General features: G+C 38.2%; 3 protein-coding genes and 1 non-coding gene across 5 annotated transcripts; 3 read left to right on the top strand and 1 right to left on the bottom strand.

Moving 5' to 3' along the window:
• The first annotated feature begins 1158 nt into the window (after positions 1-1158).
• On the top strand, positions 1159-2124 carry LOC101300796. Its single transcript, XM_004293072.1, has 2 exons — positions 1159-1282; positions 1456-2124. Exon 2 carries the CDS (start codon positions 1516-1518, stop codon positions 2122-2124), a length of 609 nt encoding a protein of 202 aa, XP_004293120.1. The 5' UTR covers positions 1159-1282; positions 1456-1515.
• Positions 2125-6135: 4011 nt separating this feature from the next.
• On the top strand, positions 6136-8641 carry LOC101312692. The gene is made up of 4 exons (XR_184086.1): positions 6136-6178; positions 6486-7258; positions 7707-7767; positions 8152-8641. It is a non-coding gene; the product is annotated as an uncharacterized LOC101312692 (transcript).
• A 601-nt stretch (positions 8642-9242) lies between these two features.
• On the top strand, positions 9243-10401 carry LOC101312407. Its single transcript, XM_004291636.1, has 3 exons — positions 9243-9398; positions 9487-9588; positions 10010-10401. The coding sequence occupies exons 1-3, from the start codon at positions 9348-9350 to the stop codon at positions 10160-10162; spliced, it is 306 nt and encodes a 101-aa protein (XP_004291684.1). The 5' UTR covers positions 9243-9347; the 3' UTR covers positions 10163-10401.
• Positions 10402-11214: 813 nt separating this feature from the next.
• Positions 11215-15469, bottom strand: LOC101312894. 2 transcript variants are annotated; one of them, XM_004291638.1, is made up of 4 exons: positions 15371-15467; positions 14580-14724; positions 14189-14365; positions 11215-11617 (listed from the first exon to the last, which is right to left on the bottom strand). In XM_004291638.1, exons 3-4 carry the CDS (start codon positions 14348-14350, stop codon positions 11450-11452), a joined length of 330 nt encoding a protein of 109 aa, XP_004291686.1. In that variant the 5' UTR covers positions 14351-14365; positions 14580-14724; positions 15371-15467; the 3' UTR covers positions 11215-11449. The 2 variants fall into 2 exon arrangements, with proteins under 2 accessions (XP_004291686.1, XP_004291685.1); XM_004291637.1 differs by lacking the exon at positions 14580-14724 and having other exon boundaries at positions 11251-11617; positions 15371-15469.
• Between the last annotated feature and the right edge of the window lie 1587 nt (positions 15470-17056).

Below are 17056 nucleotides of genomic sequence, written 5' to 3' on the forward strand. Positions count from 1 at the left end.
TTTATTTTTCTGAAAAACATTTGAAAGCGTCACCGAACAAGCACGTTGAAAATTTGCCACGTTTTGAAAAAGGGTGCGTCTATTGCTACCCCACAAACTACTTTGCTCACCTCATATTCTTTTCATACCCCATTCATATAATTTTAATTATAAGTCTACTTTGTTCACCCATTAACAATACCTAAAAAACAATTTTTTCAATTCTACTTTATTCATCCTACATTCTCTTCATATATTTTGTCATATTCAGATTTACTGAATGTAAATAAAATCACAAAGTGAACAAAAATTCACATGAAAGAATAAATCCAAGTTAAAGAACAAGAAAAAACTCTCAAATTTAACAACTCAATGATATTAGCCAATATCGATGCACATTGTCTGTAAATGTATCTCTAGTAGCAACGCCTTCCATATTTCTAAGTTTTTTGAATTGATCTATATGTTGTTCATAAACATAATACAGTAGTTATTCATGAGAATTTACATACAAAGTTGACATGAGAAATAATGAGTAAAGAGATAGACGAATTATCATCAAAGAAAAAAAAAATACAAACAGTTTACCTCATCTCATGTTAAATGCTAGTGTCTTCAGACTTACGACCGAATATAATAAATTTGGGTTAGAGTTATGAAATTTGTGTTCATCCAAAACAAAAAGATAAAAAAGAAAAAGCAAAAAAATTTGTAATTTGTAACAACTTATTGTCCCTTACTGTAATTTTACATCAAGGTATTTTGGTATTTCAATAAATCAATAACGTATGAGGTGAGCAAAATGATTTGTGGGGTAGACGCACCTTTTGAAAAATATCTCAGCAAATATATATAATTTTCAACAATGAAAGTACAAAAGCATGAAAACATTATCAAACACACCCGAAAAAGGGCCAAATATATACTTACAGAATTACTGTAAATCAAATATTTTTATTTTTTATTTCTTACAAAAAAGTGGCAGATTTTTTCATTTTGATTTTTAATTAACATTCAAATGGAAAAAAAGAAAAAAAAGAGAATAAAGCGTATTTCCTACGCTACCGTCACAAAAACGCGTAGAAATACGCGTGTGATCGCGTATATAGTACGAGTCGGTCTCACCAGTTTCTCCCCGCTCTCTGTATTTTCTACTTGGCTCTCTCTGCTCTCTCTCGCTCTCGTTCGCTCTCTCTGATCTCGTTTGCTCTCTCTGATCTCTCTCGCTCTCTCTGATCTCGTTCGCTCCCTCGGCCGCGCAACCCTCGGCCGTGCAATTCCGATCCTCCATCTATTGATTCCGGTAAGTTTTTCAAAACCCTAATCTCATTTTTTCTTATATGATTTGCAATTTCTCTCCGAGTTAGGGCTTGTCTCTGTCGCCGGTCTCGTATTAGAATTAGATCCCGGGTACGATTAACGATGTTGAAAATCAAATTGATGTATAAATCTCCTGATGGACAAGTGATCGTTAAGCATCTGAGCTATTATGCTAAGAAGAGGGGAGCTCCGGGGCCGAGAGAGAAGAAACTGAAGATGGATCCTTCAATCTCTAATAGGAGAATCTCTAAAGTGAAAAGAATCTCAAAGGTCTCGTGTCGGCAAATAAAGCAAATAACTGCTGCAAGGCTGAAATCTACTCTGTCCACTCACAATGTGACCAAAAGCAAAGAGAATGTTGAAATTGCTTTTGCTGCACCTGATCATGGTCAGGTAGAGCTCGCCAGTACAGTCAAACCCTCCACTCCTGTCTTTAGTGTTCCACTATCACCAAAACAGGGTCTTCATGCTGCAAGGATCAAGCTTTCCTTTGCGGACGCTATTGTCAAAGGTAATAATGCACAGAGCTTCCAACAACAAAAGGCAATCTTTGAGCGGGAGCAGTTCGAAGAGATTGCAAGGCTTGAAGCCATAGTGACAGAAGGAGATAGAGAAGAAGCTCGTGTTGCCCTTGAAAAGGTGGAGAGGAGGACTTGTGTGTTTGAGGACAACCTTTATATCCTTCAGGAACTTAAAAAGTTATCCAATTATTATGGTAGCTCTTGGGGACCACACTTCCGATCACCCCTGGAGCGACTTGGTTTATATTTCAAGGATGACTATACAATAGAGGTTGATGAATTGGAGGAAGGGGAGATTGTGTGACCTTGCTTGCCTCCAGACGTAGATTATATGAGCGTATGCGTCTCTGTTCTCCAACTTGGGGATGTTTCGGTATTGCTTGGGTCTAATAGTCTATATATGAAATATTAAGGTACAAGAAGAAAATAAAAGAAAATTAGGTAAAAAAAAAAAAATAAAAAAAAAAAAAACTAAACGTGTAGAGTTATCCCAGAAAAATGCATTCTGGGTTCTTCATTTCTTTGGTTTGCTCATTTTGTTAGAGTTGTCCTTGATCTATAGTGGTGCTTCTAGATTTGGATTTTGCAGATTGGGAAAACAGGTCGGTTGTTTTTGAGTTTTTTTTTTTCTTTGGGTGATTGGTTTGATTGAGTAATTGATTTGTGTAATGTGTTGGGTTTGGTTTGTGGGGAAAAGGGGTTTTAGGGATTTGGATTTTGATTGTGGGTTTTTGAGTTTGGTTTTAGGTGTTGAATTTGAAGCAATGGGGACCAAGATTTGCATGAACCTGTTTCGGTAAGAATTTCGGTCCCCTTTTTGCAGTTTCAAAGATTTGTATTTTTTTTCAGCTGAAGTTTTGATTTTTAAGGTGTTTTGGATATAGTGTTGGGAGGGCAATATGAGATGTGGGTTGTGGTTCTTAACGTTGGGTTTTATATGTTTTTGATTAAAGTTTTGATCTTTACTTTTTGGGGGGTTTTTGGGTTTGGACCAATTGCATTTGTTCATGAGCTAGCTGCTGGTTTAATTGTGTGAGTGTGTTGATAGTTGCATCGATGATCGAGTCTGTGGATTATGATTAAAATCCTCTTTGCATTAGTGAAATTGATACCAATTTTGTGATTTGAACAATGTAAATGGCAAATGCAGAACCTTTAAATGATAAACACGGGCTCATATTCTACCAGCTGAATCTTGGTAATGGAGTTGGCAGGGTCTTGTGTTGATTTCAAGTGAATTGCTGATTTCAGTGTTTCTTCTGCTCAGGGTAATTGGTTTTCAATTTGTTTCTTCTCTTTTGTCTACGGTATATCTTCTTTCTCTGCTTACTTTGGTTTTCGGGGACAGCTAAGGGAGGAGGAGAGAAAGAGAAGGACCGTGTGATTCTGATTTAGGGGTAGCATTCGATCTTCATTACATTTGAAATGGGGGATTGGCGGTGCATGCTGCTTTTGTCTGGTGAAAATGAATTAGGTGAAACACGCTAATGTCTATATATGAATTATTTGGCAGAAGAAATGAAAAGGACAAAAAAAAAACTCATGTAGAGTCATCCCAGGAAAGTGCATTCTGGGTTCTTCCTTTCTTTGGTTTCCTCATCATTTTGTTGGATTAAAGACTTTTTATTTTTTATTTTTCCGTTGTGAATTTGTCCAGTTTTATAGAATCTCATCCAGTTGTCCTTGATCTATAGTGGTGCTTCTAAGAATAATAAGTCCATTAGATGGTATTTAGATAGTTAGGTTGTCTTCAGTGTTTGAATGACCCTTTTCTAGATTTTGGTTTTGCAGATTGGGAAAACAGGTTGGTTGTTTTTGAGGGTTTTTTTTTTTTTTGGGTGCTTGTGTTTGATTGAGTAATTGATTGGTGTAATGTGTTGGGTTTGATTTGTGGGGAAAAGGGGTTTTAGGGATTTGGATTTTGATTGTGGGTTTTTGAGTTTGGTTTTAGATGTTGAATTTGAAGCAATGGAACTGGACTCTGGGACGGTTATGTTGATAAAATTGAATGCCTGAAATGTCCTTTTCAGTTGTCTCAGTGAAGAATTCTACAGAGGATGTTGGTCTTGCATCTTTCAGCAGATCCAATGCAGACGAATCTTTTAGAATCTCTGAAAGTTCACCTGAAAGTTAACCCGCGAAGCAATGTTTTGTCATAACTCTATTGAGGGGGTCAGTTTTGGTTCTAAATTCTCCGATGCTGCACATGAAACCTCAGCACATAGCTTGGAGTGTCAGCTAGACTCAACTGCTTGGGATGGCTTTGCTGATGAAACTGAGTGTGATTCTGCTGGTTCAAGTACAAGATCCGAGATGGTCTACTCAGTTGTATCCGGGGATACTTCTATAGAAAATTGGTGTGACATCCTTCGGCTGCTCCTATGCTAAACCACTTGGGCTCTCTGAAGATTCATCTCATAAGTTATCCAGGGAAGCAATGCTATGTCATAACTCTATTGAGGTGGCTGGTTGTGTTTGTGGCACTTCAGCACATGGTCTAGAGTTTGAATTCCAGCTATGCTCACCGATTGGAGTTCAGCACATGTTCTTGGGATGAGTTTGCTGATGCTAATCAATGTGTTTCTGGTCCATCAAAAGCTACTTCTGAAGTAGTCTGTTCATTTGCTTCTGGAGAAAATGCTGCAGCGGAAATTGGAGTTCCGTCCTTCAGTGGTTCCAGTGCAAATAAATTTGACTGAAAATCCACCTCAAATGTTATCTTAGGAAGCTACTTTTAGTCATAGTTCTGGTAGGAAGGCCGGATGTGTTTCTGATAGCTCTGATGGATCCTCATTGTCAACTCCAGCCCTGTGTCCAGTAAGACTAAGGACACAGAAGGTCTACTTTCTTCATTCAGCAGTGTCCTATCAGTTGGTCAGTATTTCTTCCCCTAACGAGTTCTTGGTTTCTTACATATGTATATTTTGTTCAATTGCACAATGGGTATTAATTAACTCATATTTTACAGCAGAAGGCACTTCAAGAATTACGGAGACCATGCCTCTCACACTACTTGTGGAAAACAGCACGTCAAGATCTGTGAGTCCGTTCAACATGAGGCTGCAATAACCTCTTCAGATACTGGTATGCAATTAAATGTACATGTGTTACTTACATTTGTTTCCTCTGTCCTCTCTCACCCCTTAGACACCAACACCCAAACTCTGTTTCCTTTCTTCAACTTTGGCGTTAGTAACAACAATTGTGGTGTGACAACTAATTCTGTTTCAATCTTGCTAAGCCTAGGTTTTGTAGTTTAATAAAAAGGTTGTGGTCCATAAATCCATTTTGCCTTTTGGCTTTAGACTATAAGAGTATGTTCCAGCAACTCCCCAATTTTAGTCCTCCTTTGGCTTGTACTTCAAGCTGTCACCTACCTTAAGGAGGCCTAGATGCCAAAGATGCCAAAGATGTAAGAACTGCATCGCCCCAGTCAGTCCTTTTATCTTTTGTTCTGCACCTTCATCTTGTCTTCGAGTATAACCATATGTAATCAAAGATCTCAAATGGCATCAGAAGCAAATACAAAAAGGAACCAAAGATCTGGACTAGATAATAGAAAAGCAAGAAATATTAAATTCCCGAATGACTTGGTTTGTAGACCATGTTTCATATCAAAGAATTCAAAAATTCTATCATGCACAACCAAACTGTAGATAACTAGATCTAAGAGATGAGAGGAAACTACACAGAAATGATTTTAAGATTACTCATTCAGTTGTCAATTGAAAATTTCATTGCCATTTCCTACAGGTCAGAATGCAAAATGTAGGACACATGCCACTTGTTCATTGGTAGCCAAAATCTTGAGCCTACGGACTACACTTTGTTTTCTAACTTTCTGTTTGGCTCCAAGAGAAAAAGAGGCAACAGATAAAACAGACCAACCCTATATGTTTCTATTGAAGAAAGGATGTTTATAAATACAAGCAACTGCTAGGGCATTTCAATCAAAGACATCTTTTTCAAATCCCTGGATTTTAACGTGAGTCATAACAAGAGGGAGTAGCAATTGTAAGCGGCTAGCAAAAAGGATTAACTTTATGGCTTCACAGTTGTGTGCTCCTTGGGCTACTTTTGCATACTGGAAACTGAGCCAACTATTTTAAACCAGAAATATTCCTTGTATTTGTTTTTTATTTTTATTTTTTATTTTTATGTTTTAGATGTTACCTATTCTCTAATCTTGTAAACCGTTTGCAGGACGTTTGGATGAATCAAGTTCTGATATTGCTTACTGTCACATGGAAAACATTGACTTGCATGATAAGGTGCAGATTCAGGAAAACTGTGTAAATGTAGAGGATAGTGTACTTAGTGCTATTTCTCACAGAATAAGAAAGCAAAGATCATACAAGGTATACTCCACCTCTCCTTTGTTGATGTTATAATTAGTTAAAGGAAATGCAATTTAGAAGTAGAACACAGCACACATCATTTCACATTGGCATTTGAATTACTTGATAATATGCTCCTGTATTCTTTTTGAAGAATTGCATATTAATTGGGAATTCGTCATAGGATTGGACAAGTCACATAACAGAAATGTCATAAGAACCAATGGCTTATCCAACAAAAATTTCAAGTTCTGTTGAAGAAAGAAAATTAAGCTTGTGGTTTCTAGCAAGATGAGATTTACTAATACCATGTTAAAGTCAATTACAGAAACAAATCCAGGATGCTTTTTCATCAAAGAAGAGGTTGGTGAAGGAGTACGAACAGCTAGCGATTTGGTTTGGAGATGTTGGTTTAGATTCCAGCCAAGAAGCAAACTCTTACAAGGACAATTCGGGAACTCATCAGGCAGGTGACTCTGAGTGGGAGCTTCTCTAAGCAATATAATTTGTGTATGTAATTAAATGAAATTGGCGATTGGACGGGTTACAAGGCTGCCAACCAAGATTTGCATGAACGTTTCGTGTGGGACGAGTAATATGCATGAATAGAGGAATAGCTGGCCTTAGCGCTCTGGTGAATTTGCCCATCTCTGCTACAAGTGTGGATAAGAATTTCAGTCCCCTTTTTGTAGTTTCAAAGTTTTTATTTTCTGCTGAAGTTTTGATTTTTAAGGTGTTTTGGGTTTGATATAGTGTTGGGAGGGCATTATGGGATGTGTTTTGGTTCTTAACGTTAGGTTTTATGTGTTTTTTGATTAAAGTTTTGATCTTTACTTTTTGGGGGGGTTTTCGGGTTTGGACCAATTGCATTTGTTCATGAGCTAGCTGCTGGTTTAATGTCCAGGTAAGCTTCTGCTTTGGTTGATTGGTCGAACTTTGGTGTGTGCAGTTCTTTTTTTTTCAGGGTTTCTTATGCGTACCTAAATTTAGCTCAGAGTCTGATCATGTATTTGCAGGTGGGGTTTTTGGGATTCAAGGAAGACTTGGATAAGGAACAGGAGTCGAATCTGGAGCTGTAGTCATGCTTTGACTACTCTACAGGTAAAGACTTGAGCTATTATTTCATGGGTATGTAATTGTTTTATATGCAAAACAAACCAAAGGCTATCATTGTTGAAAGACAAGTGATCAATCTATTCTGATAGTGAGATATGAGCACAATTAGTATGGCAGTCAAAGTGTGAGACACGTACGTATTTATATATAGATTTATATACATATGTATCTTTGTTATAGATATATTCCTGGGAGTGCAGGAGTAGAATTGCTTCTGTACATGAAGAAATTAAAACTACTGCAAGTACATCAAAATAAAAATAAAAAGGAACAGGAAAAGAAAACGAAAACGAAGAAGATAAATAATAACAAATTATATACCAGAATTGAAATAGAATGCATTACATGGTGTCCCTTCATATGCATTTTTCTGATGTCTTCTTTAGTTATTGTTTTTTATGTTTAGTTGGTTAATGTCAATTTCTTTCTTCAGAGGCTGGAAGAAGAGGAGAGGAGAGGCAGAATGTAAGCAGCTGCAAATGAGATCTAACAAGGTTAGTTTCTTTCAACTTTCAAGTATATTTTCAATGGCTATTTGCTTCTTGACCACTGCAGATTTATAAATACTACAGGGCCACCAATGTGATTTGAAAACTTAATTTATGATTCAGTCCTTCCATCTTTTCTATCACTTTTAGATTTAATGCATCCTTTTTATCATGGACAGTTTTAGGTGCTTTAGTCTATGTAGATACTCAATGCCTATTATCTTAGTATCTTAATCCTCATTTCTAAAATCTAGCAATTTCCTTAATATTGTACTTTGCTAACCGGAGAATTGGAGTTTAGATAAGGGAATTTTTTTTTTTTTTTTTCACTCTGTAAATTTTCAGTTTGATTGTGATTTTCTAAATTTGATGCAAATTTTGTGCTTTCAGAGCCATTAATGGAGTATTAGAGCTCAGTTGCGTAAGGTAAGCTGCAACATTGGAATACTTGCTAGGGAGGTTAGAGCAGTATGAGTAGGATATGGAGGAATATCATCTAAAAAGATTTTTGGACTTGCATTTTGAGGTAAGATTTCTTCTTCCATCCTATAGTGTTTTTGCATTATTGTTTTTGTTTCATTGCATTTATGGGCTTCAAAAACTGTTCCGACCTTTCTCATATTGATGCATGTATATTGCAAATGTAGCATTGAATCTACTGTACTTTAGGTATAAAATGCTTAGAAATTTATCCTAAGCCAAAATCCAAATGGAAAATTTGAAAATCATGCGATTTTGCTTTTCAAATTCAAGTTTAAGAACTGAGAGTTAATATCCAGTTACATCATCGAAAAAAAATCCAGTTCGTAAAAAAAGTTTGAGATGCAAGGAACTGGTACGCTGTTGTGTTCCATATATTCCAGTTTCAACAGTACCAATATTTCCGCAATGAAACATATGTTCAAGGGATAGGTTACGCAACGATATGGGGCAATTGATGTGGAGCATAGTTGTGTTTTTAGTTCCTATTTTCAATGCTAAAATATGCTTTTGGATATGCAGGTTCATTCATCAATACGTGGTGGAAGAACAATTCTTTTATAGGTAAATTTGACAATCTCCATAGGTGCTTAGTCATTTTTTGGGATAAGTAAAAAGGTTCCAGATTGGGTGTATGAAACACTATCATATCTGGATTACTGATTTGCACTTGCTAGAGTTGTTAAGACACAGAGCTGGCTTTCAATATCGGTTAAATGTACTTGGGCTAAGTTGAATTTTCTGCATCCCATATGGCTTTTTATGTCAGGCACCAAACCACATCTTGTGTTGGGCTCAAGCACATATAGAAACGGCCATAAACTGCCCCTGCCCTTATGTAAATTATATATTCTTATTGTTTCAGTCTTAACCAACAATTGCTGAAATCATATGTAATTTCAGTTTTCTGTATTTCTCTCTGAAATTTCTGTATATTGCTAACTCTCCAATACACCTACCAAAAACCCCACCACAGCAATGGGCGGATGCTTTTCTAGTTATGTAATACATGTATGCTTCCTGATTTGGTTTCCTGTTAAATTCTTTGTTGGTGACATCGGACTATGTAATGCAGAGCCGCATATGAGAAGTCAGTTTTCTGCGATATGTTTCATTTAGGGGAAACGGGTTGGAGGGACTGCAGTTTGTGCCACAAGGTCACTGGCATTTTGATCATTTTTTTTTTTTTTTGAAATTCCACCTCCCCTTCTCTCTTTATTGATTTATTTCTTTAATTTTCTGCAGCCTCTCCACTGTGGATGCGTAGCCTCTAGGTCTTTATATGAGTGCCTGGATTACGGGGGTGTAGGGTGCATTGGCTGTGCAAACCGTTCTCAACCTCGTGTGGTATGAACAATTACTATTTTGATATCCACTGAATTATAAATTTTGTTTAAACCCCCGCTATAGCTTCCATAATTGATATATAGCTTTTGTTTCTCTGATGAATATGTAATCAGTTGTTTGTTGTCAGTTACAATCTATATCTCTCTCACACACAAAACCTGCACTTACAAACTGAGACCGGATACATGATGCTTATGGGTCTTGTTTTGTTGTGTGCAGTTCCTAAGGAATGATGTCTAAGCATTGGCCTTTTGTTTTATTCATTTGGTTATTGTTGTGTTTACTTATGTCATCTTGAAGATGAGATCTTTATTTGTTTTTATGTGCTAAAGATTTGAGCTTTAGTATCACAATTTGACCATTTCTAATTCTGTATAGGCTAGGCAAAACGTGCTTGATGATTTGCAGTTGACGCTTTCAGGGTGTGTTGAACTTAATTTTAGCCGGAACTTGCCTGCAGAGTAGAGAACATTGTGTGTGCTCTGGATCCTGGCTGCAAGGAGCAGCTGCCACAGTTACCACCAAAAATACGGTGAAAGGTCATAGTATTGATTTAGTCTTGGAGAGTGAGTGACTTAAATGTTATTTACTGCATCTTATGGCTGCTACCTTTTTCTGATTGTTATTGTCGCCTGCATGAAACTTGTTCTATTTCAGGGTATTCAAGCGTGCATCACGAATAAATGCAAACAGGCTTGATCTTGGTGGGAGATTTAGAGTGGCAAAGGGGGATGCTGGGTGTAAAGAGTCTGTCTACTGGTGAAACAAGGGATCAAACTTGGTGGTTGTACTGTTTTCTTTTTAGGTAGGCTCAGTTCATTATTCTCCCCCAATCTGTCATAGTTTTCAGTGAAAATATTAATGAAAATGGCTGATTTTTGTACTGTTGGTTTTAATAAAGTTTGTTGCTTGTTTTGTATGGGCATGTTCCTTTTGTGCGACACCTAAGAATTTACCCAGACCAAGCTTATATGCACTGGGAAGTGTTTCAATATATGAACACATGAGCACAAACAAATTAGATTTTTACCGCTTGCTTTAGATCAGTAGTTGGTTAAGAAATGTGCAGAGACCACTTTCCATTAATGTGAAAGAATTATTGTTACTGGCTTCCCTTGGAGTGTAGACTCTATGAAATGATAATTGAAATGTTAGTGGGATTATTGTTCTCACCTCTTTCCATTTTCACTCCCCTCCCCCTCACAGAAAGGCTGTTTCTGAACCACAGTTTCACATTCATTATGCCGTCCCCAAAATCTGGAAATTGTACTCCGATTTGATTGCACCGGTCGCTAGACTTTTCAGTGCTATGTGTTGGTTTTGGTCGGCCGATTATTGAATTGAACTTCCATACACAGCTTTATGAGATGGTTCTCGTCCTCTTCCTTTACTTCATTGGCTTCTAACACAAAGTTACTCCCCTTGACCACTTTCCACTCTCTACAAGCTGGAAGTAGATCATCTTTCGCCTCAAAATCTTAGTTCTATTCTTACCCGTTAGGCCAAGATAAGATTTCAAATCCTATTAAGGTCTGATAATTTGGAATGCGTCTTTCTTTTCATATGACTGATGAGTGATGACATCAGAAAACCCCAGTCTAGATTAAGTACTTTTCTTTTTACACGAAATGCTGTGGACATTTCTATCAATCATTGTAAGTTAGTAAAATGTTGTAAGCCTTCAGATATAGCTCTACATTTGAATGATTCATGAATCTCTGACAATAAGTAATTTCCCATTCCATTCTATACTTGACCAAGATGGAATTTCACTGTGAGAATTGGTCAAAAACAAGGACCTACCAAGGTTATACAGGTCAAACTTTTATAAGTATTAGTCATATACTTCCACAGGCTCAACCTAGTCCTCGAATATCTGATTCCTTTCAATATCTGTATCACGTTCGGTTAGGAAACTTAAAGTGTGCTGCCTTGTCTCATTCTTGCTTTTACATCGTTGCAACTGTTCCCGCAGGCTACTGACAACCTCATTGAGTCTCTTAATGTTCTTTTCTTGCAATAATATGATCTGCAACAAGAAAATGAAAATTTCAGGCACTGAAAAACCTCACAAGTCATAAAAGATCTACTGATATATGTATTGTAAATTCACTGAAAAGACAACTGAACTCTATGGCGTCTAAGCCTTGGTTTTAGGATTCAAGCCATGGTTTTATAGGCTAATCCAACATAAAGTTAGTCATAAGACTTGTGACTCATGAGCAATCTCTGAAATCAGATCTATAAATATACTTAAATGCATAGGAAGTCTCACTATAACAAAAGAAAATAGAAAAGAGGAGATAAGCCCAGCCAATGGGTTTTTGAAAATTTTACATAAGAGGATACCATAACTTTTCCGGCAAAAAGAAAAGGAGTTTAACCAAACTTCCTCTGTTTGCTCTTGTTCTACTTCTATAGTTTTGAGAGCTTATATTTTTATCTCCCTCCATTCTTTCATTTCGTAGTATGCTGCTCCTGTTCTAAACTAGGAGGGACTTCAGCCTTCCAAATTACAAAATAGGGAATAAATTGTGGAAGAGAACTAGGGTTGTAGGTAAACTTCGTTGAGTAGGATTTACAGGAAATCTGCCTGAAGCCTCAACAACTGCCATCTCGTATGTCCTCGAGCCGAGAAAAGCATGAAGGCTCCCTAACTTCCAAGTTTTTGAAGTTCCTTCTAAACCAAAAAATCACAATTTCAAGGAAGAATAGAACATTAAGTACACGTCCTAGCAGATATGAATGGCAAAAGGCTGTTTCCGAACCCATCCCTCTCTTCCAAAAACCCTTTTATCCTCTGTCCATTTCACAACGAAATGTCAACATATTGAAAATGAACTAGGTCATGGGGAGAAAGCTGTCCAGGGGGTTCAGCTTGAACCACTGATCACAATATTGGGATCCAGCCATTAGCATGCATCACATAATTATTTCTGAGTGAGTGCCACATAATTAATTCTTTCTCACTGACATCTCCATAACCACTTCAGAAGAAGAGCTTCGTTCCTCTTCACCACTTTTCCCCACCATCCCCAAACCCCTTTCTCCTTTACTTGAGAATCACCCCCCAATCAATTTAGCTATCCCTTCTTCCTTCCTCTTTTGATTCCACATTCCACATTCCACATTCCCCATTCCCCATCCCCAAATCTCCTCTCTTCTTTATTTTTGAGAAACTACCTCCCAAATTATTAAAAGATACCATCTTCCTTCCACCCCTAACCACCAAAAAACAAAGTGGTTCAGTAATCTATCTAACATTTAAGCCACATCGCTTGAAATTAAAGTTAATCGTTGCAAACTACTAGGAACAGATTGGAGACTGAAGTTACAGGAGTGTTTCTAGAGCCTTCTAACTATCTTCCCCGTTCTCCACCTCCGGATCCCAAAAGCACCTCCAAAAGGCAGCCCCAATTTCATAGTAGGCCAATTTCCCAAACCAATCCCAAAATATATTTTAGCTCTTCCACTCTCACCTCTTGCAGAGTAATTAACAATTTCATATATTAAGTTTCTTCCCATAGAAGACACACAAAGATTCACACATTCGGTAAACTACACAAATTCTGATCAGCACTGAAAGAAAAAGATGGCATCATTGGCAAACTATATGTGAGAGATCCCCACTCCTTGCCTTCCTACTTTCAGTGCTTCTATCAGTTGCATGTCCCATGGTCTTTTAACCAATCCACTCACAACAACCACCAAAATATATACAAAAGGCCACGTCAAGAAACTTCATAGAAAATACAGGTTCAATATTTTAATTCCTTTGCGACTGCTCATACTCATGCTTACAGTAAAGGAAAGTGTCAAGTATATGGGATTGGAAACTAAGCACAGTCCTAATTTAGGATTGAAAACGAATATCAACGCACCAGAAATCCTAGCTCCTAGGTATCATACAAAGCAACGCAGTGGAACCAATCTGAAGTACCACAACAGACTGAAGCACAAGCATGCCAATGGCCACCTGCACTCTGCTCACAAGGTCCATCCCTATGCTACATGCCAAGATAAATTTGGAGCAAATGAAAACAAAAACCTTGTCTGTCATGCCTTGTTTTGCATGTCTAGCATTAATAGCTTGTATTAGTTTAAATATGTGTTTTCGTTTGTAATCAACAATCTACTTCAATCAAACAATTCCATTTCTCTTCAGAAAGTACCCCCATGAAGACTTCACTGCCTAACGGGAATCTTTTATAATTAAGTATCACTATGCATGAAAGAACAATCTATGTACAGCACAAATAAACCTAGAGTGTTCTTTTTCTGTTCTTTTTTTTTTTTGTCTCACAGGTGATTCTGTGTTTGGAAATTAACACCAGAGAAATAGAAGTTGCCGCTGATATTAGATCTCCCATACAGTCAAGAGGAATACAAAGTGGTTTCTTGTTTTTCTTCGGAGGAAAATCGTATATCTTTGGTGTCAATTAATATGCACGAGCTCTAGCACCTAGGTTTATTTTAAAAAAAAAAACATAAAAAAGAAAACGAAATTCATCACGAAAAATGAAAAAGACATTGCACCATAAGCATTAACATTTCCAAACCAAACTTTATCAAAATATTAATGCAAAACAATACTTATTACCTTCTCTTTTACAGCTTCTTCCCTCTTTGAGCTCTCACTTGGCTTTTGCGAGATACTTGGAGTTGCATCAAGGTCAGGGACAAGTTGTTGCTTCCACTCAAACTGGGAAGTGATTATGAGAACAACTAGAAGAAAAACTAGCAACACCGGTCTTGACATCATTCACAGTCAAAAAACCTGTTTCAAATACAAGGGAAACAAAACAAGCATCAAATATCAGAGTTGGAAACTTGGAATTCACTATATCCCTCCTTTCTAACAAAAATCTTCAGTCGAAACAAATTTGATCAAAGAAACACAAGTTACATCCTATACTCCATTACATATGTTGTTCTAGTTTCTAGTCTTGGAAAAGATGCAGAAACCAAACTTAAAGCTCCATTTATCTTACTATTTCATTTCGTTCTTTTTGCGTGCGGCATTGCAATGTGTTTTTCTTCTTCCGAAGAAGAGAGATACTGGAAGACCCAAAAGAGATTCTAATATACAAAGCAGTAGAACCCCGCCAAGTCTGGACTACCTAGTTGTTGAATCACCTATGAGTGAAGGATCAACGAGTAAATGCAGAGGTATCGATGAAGCTGAAGGAAATGTTTTCCAGTGAACTTCCTTCTCTTAGAATTTTAACTTCAAGTTACCACAAAATCAAGAACGATTTCTGTGTTCCAGTATTAAACAAAAAGACTAAAGAGCTAAAAAAAATCAAGAAATGCCCCATGCTTTTTAAAAAACTGAAATTATTGTGGAAAAAAAATTGCTTGTATTGAAATTGCGAAAAAAGAGAAAGAAAAAAGGAAAGTAGAACAAGGTGGAGAAGGAGTCTGAGATATGGAAGACAATTAGAGATTTGGCTGATTTTGCAAGGAAGGTTACACAAAAACAATGATGATTTGAAGTATGTAATAAAACTCCTGTTGGAGTTATTCCACACATTAAGCAGTGTCTGAGTCTGCAATCAAACAAGAATAGAAGAACAACTCCACCTTGGGATTATGAATGAAAAGAGAGATTCAATTAGACTATGACTAGCTCAATCTCATGATTCTCATCTGAAATGGTAATCCCATATTAGGTGCAGATAAATTCGAAACAATACAATTAGCCAAATGATCGAAACGGTAAATTGCATTTGATATTATTCACAGAAAACAAGTAAAATTCAAGAACCGGAAATGAACTTACAGATTGGCGTCGGCAACAAGACTACAAGAGCATGGAGTTGCTTCGAACTGGGTATTGTTGCTTTGGAAAGCTTCTGCAATTTTCAAGTTTTGCTTCCAGACAAGGGATTCCACTCTTGGTTGTTTCTACTCTTACAAAATTTTACTTTAAGGGACTTTAGTTACCGTGGGTAAATAATATCATTCACAACCCTAACGATACCGCATTCGATTTTTTTTTAATTTTTTTCTTTCGATTACCTCTAATTAACAACGTCTAGTATAAGAACGGCATTCGAACATTGAGTCAAAATCCTAGAAGTGTGTATGAATTGTTGTCAGTGAGTTGTTACATGTTTGTTGATAACTTTGTAAGTCTAGGAGGACCGTGATTGAAGAGTAGAGTTGAAATATTATAGTAACAGTAATGTTCACATTGTCACCTAGTGACTAAAGAAATTATGGTCAATCATCGTTAAAGTAAATCTAAACGTGAGAAGTATCATTTTAAAGGGAAAATGCCTATTTAGTATTAATTCAAACCCCTTATTTCTCATTCTAATGATAATCTTTTGCATTAGCCCATTCCAATATAAGGTAACCATTTTTATGCCCAAATGCACAAATCTTTACTAAAATCTTAACAAACCATATTATTTTAAGACTATTTTGCCCCCACCTCTTCAACATGAAAAGACTTGGCCGGAACCTCGGACTCCTGTCACCGGCCGCCGGACACCGGACTCCGGTCACCGACCGCCGGATTCCGGTCACCGGAATTTCCCCAACCGCCGGATTCCGGTCACTGAAATTTCCCCAACCGCCGGATTTCGGTCACCGGATTTTCCTCTGTAACCAGTTACTGACCCCCAATAATCAGTTACTGACCAGTTAATGACCCATAATAACTAGTTACTAACCCCCAGTAACCAGTTACTGACCCCCAATAACTTTTAGTTTTCAGTTACTGACACCCAGTAATCACTTAGTTTTCAGTTACTGACCCCTAATAATTTTGGTTACTGACCGGAGAGGAGAGAACTGAGGAACCGGCCCGACGGTGAGCACCCACATTTCTTCTCTGGGCACCCACCTTCCCCGACGGTGAGCACACCGGCCTCCTCCACCGACCCCGGCGCACGCCGGCAAGCAACGACCTTCCAGGGGAGTAGGAGAAGCGGTGAGGCAGCTTAGAGTTGGTTTCCAGGGCTGTGCGGTTGCGGGTGATTTTGCGGAAGCAGACGAGGAGGAAGAGGAGGAGGGAGAAGGCGGTGGTGGCGGCGCCGGCGAGTGGGACGACGAGGTTGGGCTGCGGCAGAAGAGACGACGGCGACGGCGCCGGGGACCGGGTGATTGGGCGCTGCAGAAGGTGGATCGGGAAGAGAAGGTGGCCGGAGTTGCGGAAGCATTCGAGGAGGAAGAAGAGGAGGGAGAAGGCGGTGGTGGCAGCGCTGGCGAGTGGGACGACGAGGTTGGGCTGCGACAGAAGAGACGACGGAGACGACGCCAGGGACCGGGTGATTAGGCGCGGTAGAAGGTGGATCGGGAAGAGAAGGTGGTCGGAGGAGATGAAGTAGCGGTGCTTGTGTGGGCAGCTAGCGTCGGAGGAGGAGGAGGAAGAGGAGGAGGAGGAGGAGAGAGAGAGAGAGAGAGAGAGAGAGAGAGAGAGAGAGAGAGAGAGAGAGAGAGTAGAGAGAGAGAGAGAGAG

This window comes from Fragaria vesca, linkage group LG2, assembly GCF_000184155.1.
Source record: "Fragaria vesca subsp. vesca linkage group LG2, FraVesHawaii_1.0, whole genome shotgun sequence".
NCBI classification, from domain to species: Eukaryota; Viridiplantae; Streptophyta; class Magnoliopsida; order Rosales; family Rosaceae; genus Fragaria; species Fragaria vesca.